This window comes from Microtus pennsylvanicus, chromosome 3 (genome assembly GCF_037038515.1).
Source record: "Microtus pennsylvanicus isolate mMicPen1 chromosome 3, mMicPen1.hap1, whole genome shotgun sequence".
NCBI lineage: Eukaryota > Metazoa > Chordata > Mammalia > Rodentia > Cricetidae > Microtus > Microtus pennsylvanicus.
In genome coordinates, this window is record NC_134581.1 from 132,482,722 (window position 1) to 132,507,231 (window position 24,510).

The 24,510-nt window shown below is 44.6% G+C and overlaps 1 protein-coding gene across 4 annotated transcripts in view; it reads right to left on the reverse strand.

Moving 5' to 3' along the window:
• Znf462 (zinc finger protein 462) overlaps positions 1–24,510 on the reverse strand; it is a 133,133-nt gene that overhangs the window by 4,987 nt on the left and 103,636 nt on the right. For all 4 annotated transcript variants that reach the window (XM_075967196.1, XM_075967195.1, XM_075967193.1 and 1 more), the window contains 2 exons: positions 17,147–17,370; positions 5,606–5,738 (listed from right to left, as the gene is read on the reverse strand). In XM_075967196.1, the coding sequence (XP_075823311.1) occupies positions 5,606–5,738; positions 17,147–17,370 (357 nt within the window). The remainder of the gene's footprint in view (positions 1–5,605; positions 5,739–17,146; positions 17,371–24,510) is intronic.

The following is a 24,510-nucleotide window of genomic DNA, read 5'->3' on the forward strand; positions in this document are numbered from 1 at the left end:
GGGTGGGGGCCTATATAAAAGTGTGTCTAGTACAGAGAGATGGCTCAGGGGATTAGTGTTGCTTGCCACCAGGCCTGATCTGAGTCTACTCCCTGGAGCCACATGACGGGAGAAGAAAACCAGCAGCTCCTGCAAGTATGAGCGCCGTATATGCCACTCTCTCATGCGTGCCATAAATAAACACATGGAATCGTTAAAAAAGAAAAGAAGGCATGTCCTTAGTCAGTGACGGATCCTGGTCCAGCTGCTCAGTATTTATTCCTCAACCAGTGATATTCACAAATGCAGGGCCAGACAGACATTTCGGGACCTGTCTGGTGTACACATCAAATATTGACGCAGCTGTTTTGTTTACTCCTGTGATACTGGCACAAGTGAGGGGTCTGATAAACGTGGTCGTTTAGCTAATTGCTTTTAGGCCACACCCCATGGCAAGCTCAAAGGTGAGGGCTCACACGGCCTTTGTGCTGTCCTGTGTCCTAAGCCCCCAAGTCTTACATTGGCCCACGGAGGGCCAAGACCTCACACTGGTAAGCCATTCTGCAAAAAGTTTGAAGTTTAGGGGAAATCTGATCATCGTCATCTCTGTGGGCCCCACAGATGAGATGTCACAGGAAGACATCTCCTGCTTGAAATGCTCCCATAGCTCAGGAAATCTTCAGGACACTAACTGGGGCTCTGTTCCCACAAAAGGCTATGTGAACAAGACCAGTTTTCACAAAAGACGAGACATCTCACAAATTAAGAAGATCACCACACAAGCCATTAAAAATAATTGCACAGACTATCTTCCTTGATTCTTTTCACTGGAAATGAGACAGCACCATCTGCTCCGCGCATTAATTCCTTAGCAGGGATTATCTTGGGCAAGAAATCAACAGAATGCCTTCCTGACTCCTCCCAGTTGCATAATGAGAGGGGGCGGGGCGGGCAGCGTTCGGCTTGGGTTCTTTCAATTTCTTCACGCGTGGCTGCTCTCTGAAATTCCCTCTGAGCTTCCAGGGCCGATCTTGCTGTGTGTCTGTGTTGAGCACACTCCCCAGCTCTCTTGTTTGGAAAGGAACTGGGTAGCAAGAAGGCCGTGGGGCCCCCAGCGGAAGGCATCTCTATGAAAGCCCAGATTACCCCTGAGGAGAATGTTGCTAGCACTTGCTCCTTTGCCCTCAGGAAACATGAAGCCAGTCATCTATTGTCTCCAAGGGCACATGCTCAGCTTCATCCTCAAAGAAGAAGCCATTCTACCTGTCAGATCTTAAATCACTCTCCCTCAGCTTGAGAGCTGAGCTAATACCCCCTCCTGTCCTCTGCCAGAAGCCAGGATGTCTGGCAAAAACACCCGAGGCTATTGTTGACTCTGTCTTCTTGGCAAGAATCTACTGAGGTGGTGGAAGATTGATTCTAGATGGTTTCAAAGGGGATGGGACAAAGGAAGCTGTTCTTGCAAGGACGAGTGGTAGGGAAGGGATGGTTTTGGCTTGCAATTCCTAAGGCACTAGGGTCAGTCCCCCATACTAACTTGTTTACCCGAGAAGGACTTTTGCATCATGTGTTTAGGTCTGGTGGATGCAGACACAACACTTTCCAGTGAGAAGCAGAAGGCCTGCCATTCTCTCTAGTTACATCTGGTTTCCTGCTGAGAGCCCAATGGGCAAAGAGAGTCCGAGCTGGACCAGCCTGATTGCTACCTTACACATCTCACCATGGACTGTGCTTCCTCACGGCCTAGGTTTGTTTCATCTATTTTTGGGAGACATCACTGGGGAAACAGAGGACTCTGGAATGCTGATGGCTTCAGAAATAGCATGTGCTCAGCCTTAGACACGAGAAAGCCATGATACCCAATAAGGAATCTTTTATCTCCTAAAGAGGGACAGCAAGGTCAGAGCATCAGGAAGAAAAAGGACCCTCTGTGCCCTCAGTCGGAGCCATCCTTTCCCTCCCTCTCCCTGAGGACACTCAAAACAGTGCAGGGATGGTAAGAATGTTATGAAGAACATGTTTGTGAAAAGGTTTTTTTCCTTAAAAAAAAAAAAAGGAAGAGAAAAAAAGGCATACTTCTGGGTTCACAATCATATCCTTGAGAAGAAATGGCGTGATCCACAGTTGAGCCGGTTTGGTTTGTGTCACCTCACGAGCTGGCCATAGGAAGTAGCTTGACTAGTGAGCACGTCTTGACAGCCAGGCTCTGTTATCTTTGTTGGTTGAAGATTCAAAGGCCAAACTGGTTATCACAGTGGAAGGGCGTGGCTGAGAAACCCACATCAGAAAAGAACTACCTACGAAAGACACCTGGCTCAGTCTGACCCGGTGTTCTGCCGTGGGCCCTTAGAGTCTAGCCCCAGGGCCCATACACCCTCAGATTTCATGGCTAGGTTCTCTTTGATAAAGAACATTTTATCACTTGGGGGGTTGGAAGTGTGTGCAGTGTACAATGGAGCCAGAAGACTGTGAGATTCAACCTCGCTGGGTTTATAGTTTAATTACCTACTATATTCTAGATAGGTCATAGGTCCATGCCTTGGCTATCATGTCATTTAATCAGTGTTTTTGGCTGTGGTGGGGTGGTGTGAGAAGGTGGCTTCTCACACAATAGGCAAGTACTCTTATCAGTCAGTTACATCTCTAGGCCTTTCTTATCTTTATAATACCAAATAACCACAGAAGCCCCCCCCCCAAAAAAACACAATAATCTAATGTGATCAAGATAAAAAGTTTGAAATCAGGCAGTGGTGGCACACACCCTTAATCCCAGCACTCGGGAGGCAGAGTCAGGTGGACGGACCTCTGTGAGTTCAAGGCCAGCCTGGTCTAAAGTAGAGTTCAAGGACAACTAGAGCTACACAGAGAAAACATAAAAAGCTCCACATTCTGTGACTTTAGGATGATATTGCAAAACTAAGGTAATCAAAACAGCCTAAAATCAGATTCATGGACCAATGGAGCAGAACAGAGTCCAGAAGTGAATCTTTACATTTACAGCCATTGATTTTTGAGAAGGTTGCCAATATCACGCAATTTACAAGAATAGACAGTCTTGTAAATGATCACCAGGACAATCGGGCATCCTAGGCAGAAGGAAGAAACCAGATCCTGATCTCCCAGCAAGAAAAAAAAAACCTCAAAAGAAGAAGTAAGAGATTGAAATGCAATGTAAGCCCCAAGGCTGTAAACACTGCTGGAGGAAACAGGGAATCTCCGTGACACCGGTCTCAAGATGGGTCTGAAGACGATTTTTCATGTTTTTTACATGACCCCCAAAGCACAAGTGAAAAGAGCAAAAAAATAGACGAACTGGAGCTAAATCAAGCTGAAAAGTTTCTGAGCCTTTAAAGAGACATTGGATGAAAAGGCGCCCACAGAGGGGAGGTGACATCTTCAGACCACACATCTGTCACAGAGTCAACATCCCGGACGTATGCAGAACCCAAACAACTCAGCCAATACTTGAGTGAAGAATTTCCCCAATTAAGAAATAGACAAAGGTTTTGTACAAGCGTTTCTCAGAAGATATGCAAAGGACATCAGCTATAAAGGCATTCTGCATCACGAACAGGAGGGAATGCAAATTCAAGCCTTAAGTGCTGCTCCATAGCAGTTAAGAGTGTCTACGACCAAAAGTGGGGACACTAACAAATGTCGGTGAAGCTAAGAAAAGCACAACACTGTAGACTCCTAGCTAATTAGGAACAAAAGTTAGGGTAGCCATTATGGACCATTCTAAGTCCCCTGGCAAGCTCACTACTGGCTTGACACCCAAAGAAAACCAAGCGAGTCTACCAAAAGAGGCCGGCACTCCGGCAGCACTCACAACAGCAGAGACACAGAATCCACCACTGAGGCCCTTTGTGTGTGAAAGGATACAGAAGAGATGACGCACACACCCACTGGTGTGCCCTTTACACCGTTATCCTGTCGTCTGAGGTGACACGGACGAGGGCTGCACGTGAAAGGAAATAAACCGTGTGCAAAGGCAAACCCTAAACGGTTTCACTCAATGTGAAACCTCAGTCAAACTCAGTGACGTGGGCATTGCCAAAGCCCATGGGTGGGCAGCTGGGGACACACTGGTCAAGACACCAAGTTTCATGTAGATAGGAAGAGTGAGAGTTCAGGAGATCAATTTTCTATCGTGGTGACTATAATTAATAATGTTGCTGAAGTTTGAAACTGCTCAGTTGATTGAGTTCTTACTTCCTAAGATAAGTATGGGAGAAAAAAATTATATTAACTAGCTCCATTTAGCCATTCCACAATTTTAAAACACTTAAATATACAATATTTTTTGCTTGTCAAGTTAAACCAAAGAACATACCAAAGTTCAAAGTCTGAAGATTTTAAGTTAAAAAAATCTCTATACCGTCCACCCTATCACTATTATCCACCGCTAATATCACTGCCACCATCACTATTATTCGATAGTTGGTGATCTCACTAAAACATGAAGCCAAGTCCTACAGACAGGGGCCATGATCTGACTGGGTAACTGAGGAAACCCCTTCATGCTTCATGAGACTAAAGAAACAATGTTCAGTAATGGCCGTTAATATGATTTTCCCATCACTGCAATGGTGGTAGCTACAAGCTTTTTCCTCATATTTACAGTATCCATGCATGAACTTTTTACTCAATCTGTAGTAACTCAAAGAACCCATCCCAGGCTACCTTACTTCTTTTGAATTTTGGGTATGTCTGTGGCTACGTGCACGGGGTGCAGGAACACATGGAGGCCAGAAGGAATCTGAGCCCCTAGAGCTGGTTACAGGTGGCTGTGAGCTGCCAAAACTGAGTGCTGGTAACTGAGCTTCGGTTCTTTCAAGAGTAGCAAGCACTCTTAGCTGCTGTACCCTCCTCTTTCTAGCCCTCCATCCCCATCCCAACACACATGTAGGCGCGCATACCTCAGCCTGAGCACGCCCAGAGTGTTCCATGTTTAATCAGCAGATAAGAACAACTTTTTAGATCTCCTAAATGAGTTATCTGTAACTAACACATTTTGGAATCTTTTTTATCTTAGAATAATGGCAGAAGGGCAGTTAAAATATAGTTCAAAACTCCTACAAAACCTTTGCTGGTGTTTTCTGCATGTACACAGAAGGATGAGAGAGACAGTCTCTCCCTCTTGACAGAGTGGAAACAGAGCTCTAAGGGAGTTAAGAGGAAGGCCTGCAGGGGAACGTGTAGAGAGTTCAAGTTCATTGCATCCTCTCACTACGACTCTAGCAGCATCATTCTAACGGAGTGTGCAGTTCCAAGTTCACTCCCGCTCCTCGATAGCCCCACAGCATCATTCAGCCTGCTCTTTGCTTATCTTCATTTTGAAGGTTCCTCCGAACTAGTTTTCCTTGCCAGGAGCCATATTTTTTCCCTCCAGCAAACATATATCTATAATTAGGAAGAAAATCTCTGTTTTCCTTGGAGTGTCTATAGCTGGTAATAAGTTTGTAAAGACAGGGCCCCTGATGGTGCCGAAGCCGGTCTGTTCTGCTACTTAACCAAGAAGGATCATTCCTTCTGTTCTTCCTACAGCAGCCTCCTGCCTCCCTTCTGTCTCGGTTGTGGACGCTCTGGGTGCAATCTGGGACTCAGAGGGCAGGGTGAGACTAACCTCTGTCTTCAGCTTTGCTGCTCATTTCGTCATCCTTGTCCTCATCGTCGCTGCTGGAACTCTCCATCTTCTCCTTCATCTGCTCCAGCTGATCCAAGTTAACCCGTCCAACCAGCTCGAAGTTCCGGCTGACCTAAAAAAGGCCCAAGCAGATGATGGAATAATGAACCAGACTGCACGGGCTCTCTCGGGAGGAGATCATTCCAGCAGAATTTCCCCCTATGTTTGTGTGTTTGCATCTGAGACCAAACTAACTAGGAGCCTGAGAGGTCCTTTTCTTCACCCTGACTCTCAGTGACAGAACTGTCCCCGACTCCCCCACTCCACAGAGAACATCACTGAACCTTCTCATCAAACTTGTGAGACACGGGTACTGAAAACAAAGCCCAAGGCATCACAAAACCTATAGTACTGAGTCAACTCTAAGTTAAAAAAAAAATACGAGCATCTTTAGCCCCCCAAACTTTCAGTAGCTCTGCATGCAAAGATGCTCTTCGAGGTATCCTGACTACCAGCAATGAGAATCAGAACTTTCTTCCATGCTCCTGTCAACCACACTTCTAGGCTGTTCTAACCAGAACCACAAGACTTCTGACTCTTAACTTTATAGACTCTTAGCCTCTACTGGAGACCATACTATTGCTACTAGTTTAGCTATGTGTTTGAAACTGATCATAGCCTACTTATGAGACTAGGATTACCTAAAAAACAAAACAAAACAAAACAAAAAACTCACAGCTAAGTAACCTTAAGAGCTCATTCAGTGTGTGTTAACTATGGGGCTGATGAGATCCTTCAGTGGGAAAAGGATTTACTGCTCAAGGGTGAGGACCTGAGTTCTGGTCTCCAGCACCACATAAAAGCCCAGAAGAGAAGTTCCAGGCTCAGGAACAGACCCATCTCAAAACAAAGTGAAGAACATGTACACACACAGTGGATGATTTTTGTTTACCTAAAATGTAGTTAGGATAATGGGGGAACCTGAGCTTTCTTCAAAGTATCGCTCAAAGGAAGCAATAATCCAAACTAGAAAATCTATAGCGCCCTGGTTACGAGGTCAACGAGAGCACAAAATTTGCCGTCTCTGTTCCTCACATCTGAACTTTGGCAACCGCACGCACCGAGCTGTTAGGGATGACAGGCGAGGCCGCTAAAACAAGCCAGAGATTACAGCTCTGGATGAGGTGGGTGCTCCGATCCCCTGTGGAAGGCCAGGGAGGGGAGTGCCAAGACAAACATGACTCGGTTCCTGCCTCAGAAGCTCACAGTACGGCTGTCGAATGACGGCAGACATCAATAATTAGGTAGGCCGCTTCCACAGCTGCCGTGGTAGACGGCACAATGAGGGCACAGGAGAGGAAAGAGGGCTCACAAGACAGTTCGGAATACTCGCTGGGGCCAGGCTGGGACAAAGATTTGCTGAGCATCACCAATTCCATATGCCTGGCAGATGGGCTCGTCATCATTTGCTGTGGCAAATGTGAGAGAACTTGACTCAGAGGACCGGGGCCAACGCAGTGCTGAGAGAAGACTGAACACGGCCCTGGCAACTCTGGATAAAAGACTGGAACATCTGAGGGGAGGCAGAAGGCTCGCTCGTTCATGGTGGTTTGCTGGTCTACCTAGGAAAATGGAATCCATGAAATCAGTGGATTTTGCTCTCGCCTCGCCAGGCCTGGGGTTCCTCTTTGCAGCCCCTGGTTCTCACGAAGCTCATGGTACCAGAAGGAGATCTGTCATTGAACCAAATGCTCTGTTGTCCGTCTTCCTTTTCAGGAATTTCTGATGAACGATGCTTGTGTGTTTTCCCTCCCTAGGAAACAGTTCAACGCTTTGGATTCTGCACAATTTTGAAACAGTATGTGGCATTTCCACGGTAGATGTTCATCCTGAGACAACCCGGGATTTATCTGTCCTGAAGATGTCTGTAATCTTTGAAGGCAATTAAGACGTAAAACTATTTTTTTTTTGCTATGTAATGAGAAGATTTCTAAAATTAAAAAAAAATCTTTATAGTGCTGGGTTATTCTAACGTTTAAAACCCCCAAACCAGCCATCTAAATGCTAATCTGAACACAGAAGAAAGAAGCCTTTTTCCCACCCTGCTTAGCCCCACCATCTCTCTTGTCTGGATCACCATTGCAAAATTGGTTCGGCAGCATCCATTCTCCCCTCTTCCTGTATCTATTCCCCGGTGTGGTCACAGCCATCGTTAAGGAAATGTTAGGAGACTGGGAAAAGAACTAAGTCAGGAAGAGCTTCCTGTACAAGAGTGAGGAACAAAGTTTGGATCCCCGGGACCCACATAAAATGTTGGACGTGGTAGTGCGCCCTTCAGTCCTAGCTCTGAGGAGCTGGAGACAGAAAGGTTTGCTGGGACTTTGGGTGGGTGAGCCCCAGCATTGTTGAGAGTTCCTGTGGAAAGTGATTAAGGAAGATACTCAGTGGCCTCTGGGCTCCATACACGTGTATACAAAAGCCCCATCTACACACACACACACACACACACACACACGTCACAGGCTTGTAAAATATCAATCTTCACCCTGAGGACAAAATCCATTGGGGGGGACGAGTGTGGTTTACACACCTTCTCCAAGCAACCCTTGTTCCCATCACCTCAACTCACTGAGCTTCCCAGCACATTCCTATTCCTAAGCCTGCACTCCTGAACCTGCTGCATCCCTCACACACAATGACACAGCCGCACAAGTTTATCTTCCCTTGAGACACCCAATCAGGATGCTCCTATTCCTGACCATTTATTCTCACCATCAGAGCAGCCAGAGTACCCTTCCCTCTCTAGAAAAAGTAACAGCAGATCACATGGGACCATGGCCCGTTGCTGGCATCTGTAATGCCTGGTGGTCACTAACTGACACCATGATGCTGAGAATGACTTACGCATAGGCAGAGATATGACTCTTGTAAGCTTTGTAGATCACAGAGCCTCTCCCACAATGATTAGACTGCTCAGAAGCCGCCAGGAGCGCCAGGTGAAGACGCACACAGCTGAACGTGCATCAACACCTATTTACGGAAAGCAAGGTAGGGAATCTGCACTGCTTCGTTGGTCAGAAAATATGCTCTTGAGCTTTCCAACTCCTTAAAAATTTCCAACACCTTCTTAGATGATGGGCCATGCCAACTCAAGTGGTGTGTTGGTGTTAGCCCATGGATCACCTTTCTGCTAACCCCTGACTTAGGCACAGCTGCAAGCAGCTCATTGGCTGTCTTTGAAAATCAGATGGCGATACAGGAAGGGAATCGGTGTGAAAAACAAAATAGTATCTGTACGGTTGCCCGCAGGATGCAGATTTAAAATGCTGTGAAAGGAGCTGGAGAGGTGGCTCAGCGGTTAAGAGGACTGGCTGTTCTTCCATAGGACCCAGGTTCAATTCCCAGCAACCACATGATGGCTCACAAGCATCATGAACTCCAATCTCCGGCGATGCAACACCCTCTTCTGACTTCTGTGGGCACCAGGTACGCACACATATGCAGTCAAAACACTGGTTTACATAAAAATAAATAAGATAGTAATTTGAAAAGCATGTTGCATTCTCAGGTGGCAGTGCCCCTTCAAAGAGTTATGGTGAAACCTTAAAGAGAGGACACATTCAACGTTCATCTGGTTGTCCTGAATGGCAAGATTCCTTTCCTTTTTCTGGTTGAATAACATTCCATCGTGCATGCCACAATTTTCTTCATTTATTACACACCAGCAGATGCTTTGGTGGTTTCCATGTAAACAATACGATGACAGCAGGAGCACATGGTCTCAGGGGAGAGGGGATACCAGATCGTCTTCTCCTTACATTTTCAGAAGAGGAACGGTTGGTCCAATGTACTCCACTCATGCTTCCCACTAAGCTGTATCTCCAGTCCTTTTACTGTTTTCTACTTTTTATACAGGAGACAGCGTCTCACTATCATGGTAGGCTGTCCAGCCTGACCTTGAACTTACTCCAAAGCTAAGGCAGACCTTGACCTTCCAGACATCTTATTTCAGCATCTGGAATGACTGGATTCACATACCTGAGTCACCAGGTCTGGCTCAATTTTTATCTTCTCGAGAAACCTCCTGCCCTTCTCCACAAAGGCTGCATGAATTTCCATTCTTACCAGCAGTGCGCAAGGGGGCTCTTCCTCCAAGGGTTCCACAGCACCACACGGTGAACCTCAATAATACATTGTTTTCGTTGTCAACTATGCCTCAACTAAGTTGGAAGAAAAGGAAAGGAAAACATCCCAGGCAAGTAAAGCATCTGGGTGGTCTGAAAGTTCTTCAGAGGCCGCTGTGAGCTGGGCTGGTGTGCTATCTCATTATGGTTGCTTCTATGAGGAACAGAGCATGCTGGATCCTCAGTCTTGGTTTAACCTTGTGTGTCTTATCTGCTTTGGGGTAGCAAACACCTCTTACTTTGCTGTGTATGGCCAGTGCAGACTGTTAGGTCAAGTGTGCACTTCACATGCAAGGAGCGTTATTTAACTTTATCGGGTGACATGAAAACCCATGAGACTACAATGCATAAAGAATTCATAGCATTCGCATCCCATGAATTTGATTGCTGGTGTGAAAATAAAACTAGACATTTTCTATGAGTTTAAAAAGTACTTAGTAAATATCTATTATAGACTATAAATGTATGCAGTAGTTTTGACAGGCATCCTTTTAACCTTGGACTGCTGTGTACACAATTACAGTTGTTTTCCACGTCGGAAGATGAGAACATACATACTAGAGTCATGAAGTGGGTTCTCTTCTCTTCAGGAGCCATAGCTCGGTTTGTTTTTTCTCCTATAGCAAACCACCCGTGACAGTACAAAAGCACTTGCAAGATGCAGGAAAAAATGCCTGCTATGGTGAGACTTGCTAGTCCAGGAAAAAAAAAAGAAAAGAAAAGAAAGGAAAACGGTATCGATAACAATGTTGTGTTGCAAACTCTAATGGGCAAGTAGCATGCCTTGAGATGTGTCCTTCAAAATAAAAGTTCTGTTAAGAACAGTACAAACAGAGGATCATGGAATAACTATACAGGTATGGAGCACGGAAGACAAGGACCAGATCCACTTTCTTGAAACACAGTCGAGTTTTTCACAGAGTTTTGACAGACCGAAGTCCAGATGAAGTCTACTTATTTGGAAACCTTGGTATGTAACTCCAGACACAAGTGCTGAAGGAAGCCAGGAGAAGGGCAGCATCAACAAGCTCTGACCCGATCAGCTGAGCTGTTGCCAGGCTTCTGAACCCAGAGCACAAAGGCAAAAGATGCTGGCAAGGCCACTAAGTTTCGCTAACTTGAACAAACAGGCTTCTTCAAATTCCATCTTTGAGAAGCAATTCCAGATTCATTTAGTTGAGTGTCTATAGCAGGAGAGGCAGTGTTAGATTGTGGAAAGAAATTCAGGCATGTGTCTGCAGAGAAGCAAGTTGGAGTGGGAGCTTCGGGTTTTGACAGGGGAAGAGGGTGGATACTTTCAAAGGTTATGGGTAAATAACATCTTTGTCTAATGCTGACTTGATAAATATTGTCCAAGGCTCTTGGAGGCACACACTTCTGAAAAACGGTCGCATTTCTTGTCTGATTCTGGCTTCTCTGCCTTCTCAACCCCATGAAGAGACAGATGTCCAGTTGACACATCAACAAACAAAGCCAACAGGAGGGAGAGCAATGTTGAGATAACACAAACCTCCAGGGAGGCCTAGAGCCTGTGGAAGTCTTCGGAAGCCTTGGACTGTCCACTGGTAGTTAGCCCAGAAATTAATTGCAATAAAAAAAATGTGGATAAAGGTATGTTTGATAGTTTGAAATGAGGGAAGATTTATAGTATGGAGATTTTTAGAAATTATTTTATTAAAGAATAAAAATCAAAGATAAATGTTAGGGAGTAAATCTGAGAGATACACAGAGTGACAGAGACATGATCCTGCTCTGCCCCTCTCCACTTCCTGGGTTAATGCCTCAAGTATGCATTAATAAGGCTCTATTGGTCCAACAACCAATTTGGTAGGGCATACTTTGAAAAGGCCGCACAACCCCTCGGACTCTCCTCTTCCTCCTCGGGGTGTCCAGGAAACTCTTTGGTCCACCCAGGCCAACTGAATGTGAACTCTGTTTTCCAAATTGAGGTCAGACTCTATTGGTGGCATCAGAGCAACCAATACAAGCAGCTTTCCCCCAAACACTGTAGTTTAACCCTAAACTCCTTTTCTGAAACTTGTACTACTGTGTATTTCATGAATTCAGAAAACTGGATTAAGAGCCCAGAACTTGCTGTTTGTTTCTGGGTTGAAGGTTCTGTTGTTTCCTGAAAACGGCTGCTTGCCTGCATGCGTGCATACATACACACACACACACACACAAACATACACACACACACAGAGTCAAAAATACACATTTCTTGGAGTTCAATTGCTTGAGGCTCCATTTGTATAAAAAATTAAAACCACTTCAAAGTAAATTCAATTAGTAAATGTATAATGCCTGAATAGACTGTCCTAAATGTAATATACCGAACATGATAATTTTATGAGAAAACCAAGTTGGAAATAATATATTTTTACGTTCCTTTAAGTGGAAAAGAGATTTCAGATCATAAAGAGGTACTGCATATGCTTAAATTTTTCTTTTAAAAATGTGTGCTTTTTTAAGTGAGAAATATAAGTTTTTTTTTTTTGGAAGTAGTGTTGCTGACTGATTTCCTTCTGCATGTACAGGGGGAGGGGAGGAGGAGGAGAAATGGACAGAAAAGAAAATGAGGCCTTCCAGAGGATCTAGCGAGATGGGAAACAAGCAGGGAGTGAACGGGTGATAAAACAAAACAGCTGCACTCTTTGCTTTAGATCCCAGGAGATTACACGACTCCTTGCTCGCTGACGGAGAAGGGTCTGGAAGGACAGGGTTCTGTTTGTCACCTCTAAAATGAGGGTTCTGATTGTCGCCCCTTCTCCTCTGCACTCTGGCTTCTGAGGATAAACATGGCAGCCTGCGCCAAGTGCCCTTGACATTTTGGTTCATAAATGCAATGATGTATTTGACTTCGAGGACCCTTTCTGATATTAACAGCTTTCCGTCCACCTGGCACACGGTATTGGTGTCTTTAAAGATCTGCTTTGGGTCTCCAGCTTTGGCAGGGAGCATTCAGATGGCCAAGGCTGATGAAAAGCCCAGCTCTGATTAATAAAATCCTTTCACGGGAAAACACATCCTATGGTGCCTTACTTTCCCTTAGGTTTTCTTCCCCACGCAACATCCTCTTAAGTGATTTGCGACGGAATATAAAAAGCACTACACTTAGCAGTGTCTTATTGACAACGTGGCAGCCAGCCTCAACTCGGGTTTTATTGTTGGCAGCTCACGCATTAATCAGGCTCTATTGGTCCAGCGATCAATTTCGTAGGACATACTTCAGAAACTTAGCAACTACTGAGGACTTACTATGGGGTTGAATTTGGGAATTGGAGTATAATTCACTGACCATTTAATTTATCTATTTTAAATGATCAACTAATTTTTTTTTAAAGTAGATTTACTCATTGGTACAACCCTCACCCAAGGCAGCTTAGAAATATCCTTCTCTCTGACCCTTCCCTCACATCCTTTATAATCAAGCCTTACTTTCAAGATTCAGTCCCAGGCAAATTCTGAGCTGCTTCCCGTGGCTACGTTTATGTATTTTCCAGAAAGTCACATGAAACCGAAGTCTGGCTTCTGTCCATCTACTGTGATCTGAGATCCATCCATGCCATGAAATGCTAGTAATTCATTCCTTACTCATGGGCAGCTTTCCACTGGATAGACAGTCTGTATTTCATCTACCCATCTACTTAAAGGCAGTGTGGTGCTGTGAAGAAGAATGGCCCCCACAGGCTCACGGACTTGAATGCTTGGTCATTAGGAAGGGTGCTACTTGGCAGGGATTAGGAGGTGTCCTCTGGTTGGAGTGGGTGTGGCCTCCTTGGAAAAAGTATGTCACCATGGGTGGGCTTTGAGGTTTCAAGAGTCCAAGCCAGGTTCAATGTCTCTCTTCCTGCTGCCTGGGGATCCAGGTGTAGAACTCTCAGTTCCATCTCCACCCTACCTGACTGTGGACTACCATGTTTCCCACCATGACAAGAATGGACTAAACCTCTGATTGTAAGCCAGCTCCAATGAAATGCTTTCTTTATAAGAGTGGTCATGGCATTTCCTCACAGTAATAGAAAATTGACAGCCAGGGTAGGATTGCTGGGTCTGATGTCAACACGATGCGGAATATTGAAACAGCTTGCCAAAGCACTCCAGAGCAGCTGTAATCTTGTACGCTCCTACCAGCACGCCATGGTGTTTTCCACCTTTCTCCACATCCCCAACAACACCTTGGTACTGACAGCCTGGGATCGACCACCTTGGTAGTTAGTGAAAACTTACTACCTCCTTAACCTCTGCTTTGCTGGTGGTAGATTGTGCCAAGCATCTTTGAATGGAGCATTTACCCACTTTTTTATCCTTTTCTAGAAAATTGGCTATTCAATTTTTCACTCACACTGAGTAGAACTGGTTCCGTGGCCTGGTGCAAATAATTGGCTAATATCTGTTTTAGGTTTGTTTCTTGGCCTTTTTTTCTTAATGCCATCTTTTAAAGAGCAAACATTTAATCCTGATGACATTCAACTTATATTCTTTTTTTCTCTTAATGTCCACAACTTTTATGCTTTATCTAAGTATTATTCTGTCACCCAATGTCTCAGAATTCCTTATTTCACTAATGTCTATAGGTTATCCCAAATATTATGATCAATTTTAACAGATTTTTTTGTATAGTTATGTAAAGACCAGGGGTTGAAACTTATATATGTAAACCCAGCTATTCCAGAACTACCTTTTAAAGAACGCCATCTCTCTATTGTATTGACATGCTTGGTGGAAACCAATGGACCACATTTACGTGACAGTCTATTCTTGGACTTTTTTTTCTTCTGTTCCCTTAGACTGTGTGTTTGTGCTTGTAATAATGGCGCACTCTTTTTAGTTACTATAGCTTCACTTCATTTTGAAAGCAAGAAGGACTGAGTCTCCCAACTTTGTTTCTTTTCATCATTTAGACAAATTCAGTAGTTCTTAACCTTTCTATTGCTGCAGTCCGTTAATACACTTCCTCATGGTGCGGTGATCCCAACCACAAAATTATTTCATTTTTATTTCATAATAGTAATTTTGCTACTGTTATGAACCATAATGCAAATATCTGTTAAGCAGAATATCTGATATGAGGCCCCGTGACAAGGTCATTCAACTCCCCAAAGATGTTGTGAGCCATAGTTTGAGAAGCACTTGACTAATCCACCACCACACAAATTTTAGATTCCGTTTAATAATTTCTATAAAAAAAATTACTTCTCAAAGTTTTGAATGGAGATTATATTAAATCTGTTGGTTAGTTTAGGAAAAATGATCAATACTAATTTTACTGTAGCTCTCAATAACTAGGTTGTTATTTTGATGCTAATAGATACAATTAGTCTTTTATAATTTTTGTTTTCAGCATTTAGGAATTCAGTTTCGTGTACCTATCTTATATCCTGCTACATCGATAAGCTCCTGAGTATTCTAGTAGCTTTCATGTAGTTTCATCAGGATTTTGTAGCCACTAAGATTGGCAAATAAAATAAGCGATATTTCTTTCTGATTCATTCTCTCAGGCCTTTAATTCCTCGTTTTTGTGATAAAGTCATTAACGTCTCCATTTGCATCCTCAGCAAGTCTCCTGAGCACACCTCCAGCCCCATACCTTTCCCATGAATTCTGACATGTGTGCACTGTTCACCCTGACGAACAGCCATGTTCTCCTGGGGCCCAGCTCCAGTGCCCATCATCTGAGAGCTGTCATTTAAGAGGTGAATAAGGAATAGAAAATGAGGAAAAGAAAGTGCTTCTATCTAACATGAATCTCATAAACTTAGGAACAGAGACAAAGATGGAACTCACTGGGCATGCTCAAAGTGGCGACTCCTCAGCCCTTGGCAGGTGCTCATTGGATTTAACACACTCGTCAGCCACAAGAAAGGGCAAGGTTTAAAAATATACCATAACATGGGAAAGGTATAACAGAAGTGATCTAAAATACAAGATATTGTTACTGATTTCGTATTTTAGGCCTTTGAGAGCATGGTTGCCTTTATGTTTTATACAATTTTTGCTGTATTGGAACACAATCAAATTCACAAACTGTATGGAGCATAGATTGAGTGCCAACATGCAGGAAGTACAAGGATTTTGTCTGCTCTTACGAGGCCTCTGAGCACAGTACAACAATCCCCGTGGTTAAACCAGAAAACAACCACCACACTGAAGTGGCTTCTTAATGCATACACAATCAGCAATGGGGCAAAAGTAATTACTCAGGTTTTTCTGTTTGAAAAGTTCTGAAGCTGGTCCCCTCTTTCTGGAGAACCTCACTTCCCAACCCACATTCCCTAGCTCCAGACTTCAACACCCTGTCCAGGAAGCCTTTGGCTGGCTCCATTATTTTGTTTGGTTTCTAATCCTCTCTGGGTTTCTTAGTAGCTCAGAAGCCACTGCAACAACTCAAGAAGAATTGAGACTAATTCAGTGGTTGCCAGCCACTGTCAACAACAGTGACTTGTCAATAGGCTATTCTCAGAAACAATTACTAATCATAACTCCTCCTGTGCTGGGGACCATGTGCAAAACCTGGAGTGATCACCTAGAGCCACGGTAAACCAAATAAGCCCTACCCCAAGTAAGACAGTCAGTCATGGAGGATGGCTCTGATTCTCAGCAAACCACAGAAGAGAATTTACCCCACAAATCTCCATCACACATCCTTCTTAATCCATTAGAACAGTCGGTTTCTTAAATTGTTCAGATATTCATAGTGATGCCTTTGAAAGTCTCTGTCCTTATCAAAACCCTGGAAAGAACTTACATGACCGAGAGTCAAAGGGTTGGGAACTAAGAACCCACACTCTGTCTCCTTTGGTTGGGCAAAGTTTTATGCAAAAACTACTACGTTCAATCAGTGATGCCCTGGCCATGCTTTCTTTCTTGTTGTGGTAATGGTGAGTTTGAGCAATTGCCAGTGAAATCACAGAAATCAAAGCCCAACAGAGCCACTGACTACCCTTTCCAGGAAGCCTGCCCACTGTGATAGCAAAACACACTTAAAAATAAGACAGCAAAATTGTAGTCAGAATATAAAACAAAACAAAAAAGCAAGATAAGGCGCTTTATATATAATATAAACAAAATTCTGTAAAACAAATGACATCAAGTAAAGAAAAGATCCCCCAACGTTTTGGACGGTGGTGGTATGACTGTCTTCTCCACCCTACCTACTTTTCTGAACAAGGTCTACAATGATCCTATATTTCTTTTATTCTAAGAAAATGAAGGCTTACTGTAATTATTACTTTAATTCATCTCCCTGTCTCGCACACAGTAGGTATGACTATGGTGACCTGTCTCCCCACGGGGCCCTCCTCACAGGAGTGCGGAGGTGGGGAGGGAAGGGAAGCCGGAAGTCCTGGGCTAGTACCTTATGCTCATCCCGGAGGTGACTGTCCAGTTCTTCCGTGTGCTTGGTCTCATAGTAGCAGAGCTGGCATTTGTAAGGTTTCAGTTCATTGTGCTTTTCTATGTGTTGCTGCAGGCTCTCGTCACTGGAGCAGGTGAAGGTACATTTATCACAGCGGAAAACAACTCCCTGCAAGTATTTTGACAGTTTGGAACGGCACACTTCAATGGGGACAACGCGCTCTTCTGTGGAAACAAATTGAATGGAGAGATGGGCGTTTTTACCGACAGAAAGCACATGTTCCTTCTCTGGGACATAAAAATAATGGACCCACTCAATTCCAATAACTCCTCGTGGGTCTTGGTCTGTGAACAACACACACATGCACAGTGGCCCTCCCTGACGTTCCCACATGGCGCACAATCCTCTGGCACACCTGGGTCCTTTGAGACCAAAAGCTTCTGTGTACTTAATACCAACAGTGATGTAGAAATAGATGTGGAGTGGGCAGAAAGGTGTTAGATAACTTCTAAGGGGAGGCGGTGAAGGCAGGTTGGGCGTGGAAGTGGCTGCCATCTTTACCAACATTAGCAACCATTGACAAAACCCACTATAATGTCCTTTGGCGAGGGCAACGATGACTGGATGCCAGGTATCTCCAAGAGAAGGAAATGGGTATCAACTGGGTACCCAAGTGCCACCACAGTGTTCCCCTTCTGATAACATCATGGTTAGAGTTACTCCCATTTTCAGGACAAACAGAAATAAGGAACAGTAGCCTACTTCTATCCCGGGGATGAAAGCCAGCGTCTCATACAGGCTCGGCTAGCATCAGTAAAGAACAACCTTTAAAAACGTTCTAAAGTTCAGATACAGCAACGGACAGGGCTGAGAGGTGAACCCAGGTTGGCCTCATTGCTACTTTTATTCCTATCCCCCTCCCCGTGAAGATGTTTTCAAAGACACCCCCTCTTCCATCCCAAAAGCAAGGGGCTCTCATCTAAAACAAATCTAGAAACCGCCTAACAAGTACACTTAGCTTACAAGGGAAACGGCTGTGGGCAGCATTGAGGAGGGAGGTGGGGACCCCTGTTGGAACCTCTGAAGGTTTGCGCCACTCTAGAAAAATCTGTGATCCAATTGCCACAAGAGGAAGAAAACTCAGCAGGAAAGAGCGGACTTGGGTGTCTTTCTCAGCCACATGCCAAATGTTGGAGGGCTGGAAATGCATGCGTGTGTGTATTTTGCACTCTCTCACCCTTGTGTTTAACTGCTCAAATTAAATTTCACACCAGTCTGCCCAGAGTATTGGCACATGTGCCAGATATCCATAACTGGGATAAAATTAAAATCTGTGCTATATATGCAAGAATCAAATATAGCATGTGTTTTCATGCTGAGTCTGGATTTCAGAAGACTCCGGAAGTTTACACATGGACGCACACAACATATACTTATAGTATTTAGAAACAGCAATGTATTATTAAGTCAGAAAAGCATGATTTTATTCCCAGAGACACTGAGAAGCGATGTTAGTCTTTTGCACGCCCATGCGACTGCCTCCTCCTTCGTTACTGGCTGCCTTCGGGTCCGAAGGAATTTCTCCCACCCAACGTCACGTCTTCGTCTCAACCACAACATTCTAACTGTGGGCCACTCACTGCCTTGGAGCTCTTGAATATAGCGCCTCATCGGCCAGCAAAATGCTGGGCAGAGAAAGCGTGGAGGGTGTGTGCCTACAATATACTCCCCAGAGATCTAATGCATATGTTATTTTCCCTCTACAAAGATCCAGTTGCTTATTTAGAAATATAAATAATTTTTAGACTAAAGTATAGCAGACAGCTAAGAAACACATGATTATAAAGTAATCCACACATTTTCTTAGAATAGCAAATGTTTAACAGTCTTCTGAGCCATTCACTTCCACGGTTTGGTGTAAGTGGAGGGCGGGGTGGGGGGAGAGAATGCCTTGGCATAAGCTAGCTAGCCTGAGGAAGTCTGTGCTAGAATCTTCTACTCCCCTACTCCTGGGTTCCTTAAGAGCATGGCTGACATCTGGGGCTAGACAGTTCTTTGTTGTGGAGCACTGTCCTGTGGCTTGTAGTATGTTTAGCAGCTTTTATGGTCTTCATCCACCAGATTCTTCTAGTGATCGTTCCTGTACACCCCAAAATTCCAGCACAGCAGTGCACCCCTGGGAGGCTGGAAGGGCTGGTCGAGAACCATCATGCTTAGCAACACCAGGCATGAACTTCTGTGACATCACGTAAAGTAGACCTGACTAAGACCCTAAACGCTGTGTAGGGGACAGCAAGGTAGCAGTGGCAACAGGGATCAATTTCATACTGAGGTTGAACTCACAGAAAGGGCTGCCATGATCATGTTTGGCACTTCCTTGAGGCCGCAGCCCTCCCGTTCCTTCTATTCTTGTTCCTGATTTATCTTGTCATCTTTACTGCTTCCTCTTTTATTCTTTGGCTCCAGCCTGGCCCATCTGCCCTAGATCTGTCAACTTCAGTGGAGATGAGGAACAGCTGGGCACACTTTTCCACGTAACAATACCTCGGATGCCACAAGGACAGCTATTCAGTCACTCAACGGTCTGTTTCCTCGCAATCAATTATTGGGTCTCCCAAATCCCCTTGGTTCAGATCCCCCTTTTGATTCCTCCACCACCTTGGTTACTTTTCTTTGCAGTTGCTAATTTCATGAAGCATCATTAAGAACTTTACCAAAGCATTCAGAGTCATGCTCTGGAGTTCAAATGCTAATAGCAATAAAAACTAACACATGACTTTACAATTGATTAAAAGCCTATTATGAGGCAACCTCTCTTAGGTGTCACAGGGTTACATATGGATATATCAGTTAATATTGGTGTTACCATCTGAAGATATCTGCACAATCCACCCCACACAATAAACAACTAAATGGACTTTTAAAAATTAAAAAAATGGAATACAAAACTTCCCATTTCTAAACTAAGATATAAGTTTAAATGGACCAAATCCCTCACTTACATACATGTGTAAGCTAAACTGGTATGGACTGACTCCTGCCTTGGCTATAGGAACTCATATTTCTGTGAGAACTCATGGGTTCCTGAGTCCACACCTCTCAAAATTACCCTGGCCAAGAAATGGCCTGCATCAGGCCCATTGTGACTCAGCTCCTGGTGAGGGTTGCAAAAAAAAAAAATATGGTAATGTCACCAGCTCACCACAAGATGGATGGTCCATCTCATCACCCCCTCCTCAACTGGCACTTGCTGCTACAGTGAGACGTGAAACCGGAGAGTGTGGCCTCCGGAGTGACAACACGGGTGTAGCAAGGGCAGAGCAGAGCATGCTGCAGTGCAGCCACGAGCCCAGGAGGAAAAGCTGCAGAAATGTAACCAAACCACTGAGTGCCAGTTCTCAGTGGGAAGCCACAAGGCCATGGAGCCCAGAGCCGCCAGGGAAGAACTCTCCTGGAAAGAGCTCTGTAAATCTTAAATAAGGCAGTGAAAAGCTGGAACTCCTTTACACCCACAAACTTGGTGTGCAAGGCATCAACCCGGAAGACTGAGCCCAAAGACTCATCACTACTTGTTGAACACTGAGTGACAAAGGCCAAAGACCAGAGAAAACTATTAAGTCCGATGTCAGCACACTTGGGAGATGGAGGCAGCAAAGTACGGGACTAGCCTAGGCAAGGCACTAAGTTTCAGGTCAGGTTCTGCTCTGTAAGACCCCATTTCAAAGGGGTAGGGTGAGGAAAAGGACAAGGAGGAAGGTGAGGAGAAGTAGAGGGATAGTAAGAGGAAAAGAAGGAAAAGAAAAAGATACCATTATTTTCAAAAGCCATAAATAGATAAGCATAAGCCACTAGCTCCTGGTAAGAGCTATTAAGTTTTGGCATTGGCTGATTTCTAGAGAGAGATAGGAACAGTTGATACCCCTATCACGTAAGGATACTGATGGAAGGGACCATATAATTTCCCTAAATCAAAATAATATTGTCAGTCTGGTTGATTTTCTCTCTTAAAACCAAAGTGACCCTAACTAGTTAGCGGCGATGACTTCCATCCAGGATGCTCACCTTCAAGGCTCAGCTTCCCTCAGCGTTCAATTACTAAAGCAGAAAACAGAACCTTGAAGTTAGCGCGCCCACTGAAGAGCAACCACCGTGACTACACAGCCACATAACCACAGCGTAAATATGTGTCAAAAGGTTTAAGCCCCACAATTCAATCTGCACTCAAATTTTCAGGCTCGCTATGAGGGACAGTTGGGCAAGTGGTGTACGGGCACCATGTTTCCTGTCATGGTCTACACATAAAGCCTGCACTCATAAAGCCTCATTCGCTGGTTATTACGTCTCTCTCCACTAAAGGTCAACTTCCCTCAGAGAACAAATGTTGCCTGACTCTTGGGGGCTGGACTACCCGTTTCTTAAAACGCCAGTAGATAGGCTACAAATCCATTTCTCAAACGAAAGCTCACTTAAAGTCCTACCAGATGGATTCATGAAACAAACTGCCCAGTTAAACTACCAGATCTCACTGGACGTTGACTGATCTAAATCCATAGCTCTTAAAGAAACAGAGAGGTCTAACGATCCCTTGCTTCAACCTCGGCTAGACTGTTATTTAACAGGTGTCTAGCTGGCACTCCGATTTAAAACAATTTTTCCTGACTTCCTGTCTGTCTACTAAGTAAAGGTCAAACTTCTGCATCCGCCTCCAAAGCCTCCAGAAGACACTTTCTTCAAGGCTTCTTGTTCTCTTAGGGTACCTGGAATAGTTTGCTGCCGTGCTGCAAACAGGTCCTGCCCCCAGTGGCTTAAGTGGTTTATTAATAAATTACCCTCCCAAGTAGTAGTTGATAGTATCCCCTCAATTTATGCTCATTTGGAACCCCAGAATATGACTATCGGGATAGAGTTTGGGGATGTAATTAAGACAAAAGAGATCGTATTAGATTAAGACTGGCCTACAATTCAATGTCCGATGGTTTTATATGAGAACTCACAAAAAGAAACACACTGGGAATGAGAGCCCAAGACGGAGGCAGAAGTTGGATGGAAGCCAATATAAGCTAAGGATACCAAAGAATGCCAAAGAGTTAGGGCATGATGAGGCATCAAAGTTAGAATCTCACACAGGGTAGGAACATGATCTGTCACTGACTTGAATTCCCCTCATCCCATCAAGTAGGGTTTTCCTTTTTTTTTGTTTTGTTTTCTATTTTTTTTGAGACAAGGTTTCTCTGTGGTTTTGGAGCCTGTCCTGGAACTAGCTCTTGTAGACCAGGCTGGCCCCAAACTCACAGAGATCCACCTGTCTCTGCCTCCCAAGTGCTGGGATTAAAGGCATGTGCCACCACCGCCCAGCTCAGTTATCTTGAAGTTTTACACAAAGCACAGCCTTGTTGATAATTCTTGCTTCTCTAACTATTTAGTGTCACCAAGTTGGTAGCCATGTATCTCAATGTGGCCCACCTAAGTTTTCCCTGTGAGATGCTGCCATGGTTCGGGTCGAAAGGCACCTTTGTCCATGGCCCATCTCTTTCCCAAACACAAACAGGACTCCTAGACACCCATCATTCACTGTCTCGGATATGCTCTGCATGTGTTTATCTTGAGAAAGCCACGTTTGGCTTTTCTATACTCCACCATCCACAGACGGCCACACAGAATGCAGCAAGCATCAAGCAAACAATGAGCATTTGCTGAACTTAGGAATCAGTAGGATGTTCCCTTTGCCATGGCCAGTGCGCATCCTTGATTAGTTCCCATGCAGACTTCCATGGAACAGACTCCTCTCTCCTCCTCACTGACTTCAGTGCATCACTGTGCCCCCGCAAAGAGTGATGGCGACTCTCTTTGTCAGTAGCAGGTCTGTCTCAGGGCCAGTTCTGAAGTTGTTTTTCTTGCCTTTCATCCCAAGGTTTTTAATTAACCGAGGCCTCAGAAACATCTCATGCTCTGAACCCTAGAGACTAAAGATGTTTATCCATCCAGAGCAGGCAGTGCACAGGTGCACTCATCTTATTACTCTGGGATCAGCCCCAGGGTTGATCGGCAAGGCAGACATCTGATTGCATCGCTGAGATGCCAAGACCTCTCTGATCTGCCTTCAAGTGGAGTTGGACACCCGAGCCGGAAGTCAGTAGGTACAGCCCTCGGCCACCTGTGGATTGGAGTCCTCCTCTTTGACATCCATCCCCTACAAAGAGTTTTGTCTTTAGGCCAGCTTTCACCACCTCTAGAACACTGAACAAGTGACACCAGCTTCCCAAGGGGGTGAGAGGGAGGCCTGGGATTCAGAGCAAGAGCTGTGGGTCAAATGCACCTGGGTTCCAATCCTAGCTTGTTACCCAAGAGCCCTTGGGCTGTAGGGAAGTTTTTCTGAACCTGGGTCATATCAACCATGCTGGGTTTGGCAAACTAGCGAGCTAACTAGAAAACACTTAGCATAGTGCCCATGACTGAGTGAAGGCTCACTAATGGCAGCCACACTACTGATCCCTAGCTGCACATTTTGGGACCATATTTCTATCTTGGTGAGGACAATATTCACATATCCAGAAAACTCTCTCCCTAAGCAAACAGAAGAGGTGATGTCACCAATGATGGGAAATGGAAAGAGACACAAGAACAAAAAATTGGGACTGATTCCCTGCCTGCTGGAGGAGCGACTCTGGCTAAGTTACTTTAGCTCTCTACAGCTCTACTGAATAGATTGATATGCCCGAAAACCAAAACTTTGCAAGCACCAATGTGATTGGATATTCAACTGACATTCTACGTAAACATTCCAAAATCTGAAGCTCTCAGAACTCTGAAACACTTCTGGTCTCTGGCATTGCATACATGCCAGAGGACATGCAACATGCAGTGTATGTTACGAAGGGCCCAACACACAATGTTGTGTATCCCTGCCTGTTCACTGCAGAGCTTCCCAGACTTCAGGGTCTAGATTGTAGGAAATCGCTTAATAAACACCCCAAAGCCAGCTGCTTCTATTTCTTTCCCTATCTTGGTAGGCAAAGATGTCAAGGACCACTCTGCGGGCACGGTTAATGAAAGATGGGGATCTTGGGCACTCAACGGCGTCTCCAAACTGTTGCTGAGACCATTCCTATTGTCAGTTGCACTTTCTGCTGGCCTCGTTTCTGTTCACATTTGCCTTCGCTTCTTCATTTGTTTTTAATGCAACAGCTCTGCGGGACTGACTTTGAGCTACTTTAAATCCTTTGTGAGATGAAGCAGAGCTCCAAGAAAGACACCGAATTAAAAAAGCAGAAAGGAGACAGACAAGCAAAAACCCCCATAGTCTTCCTCAGCTTTCGGCTTCATAGCTACAAAACAGGAGGCCATGTGTTGGCTGCTGTTGCCTA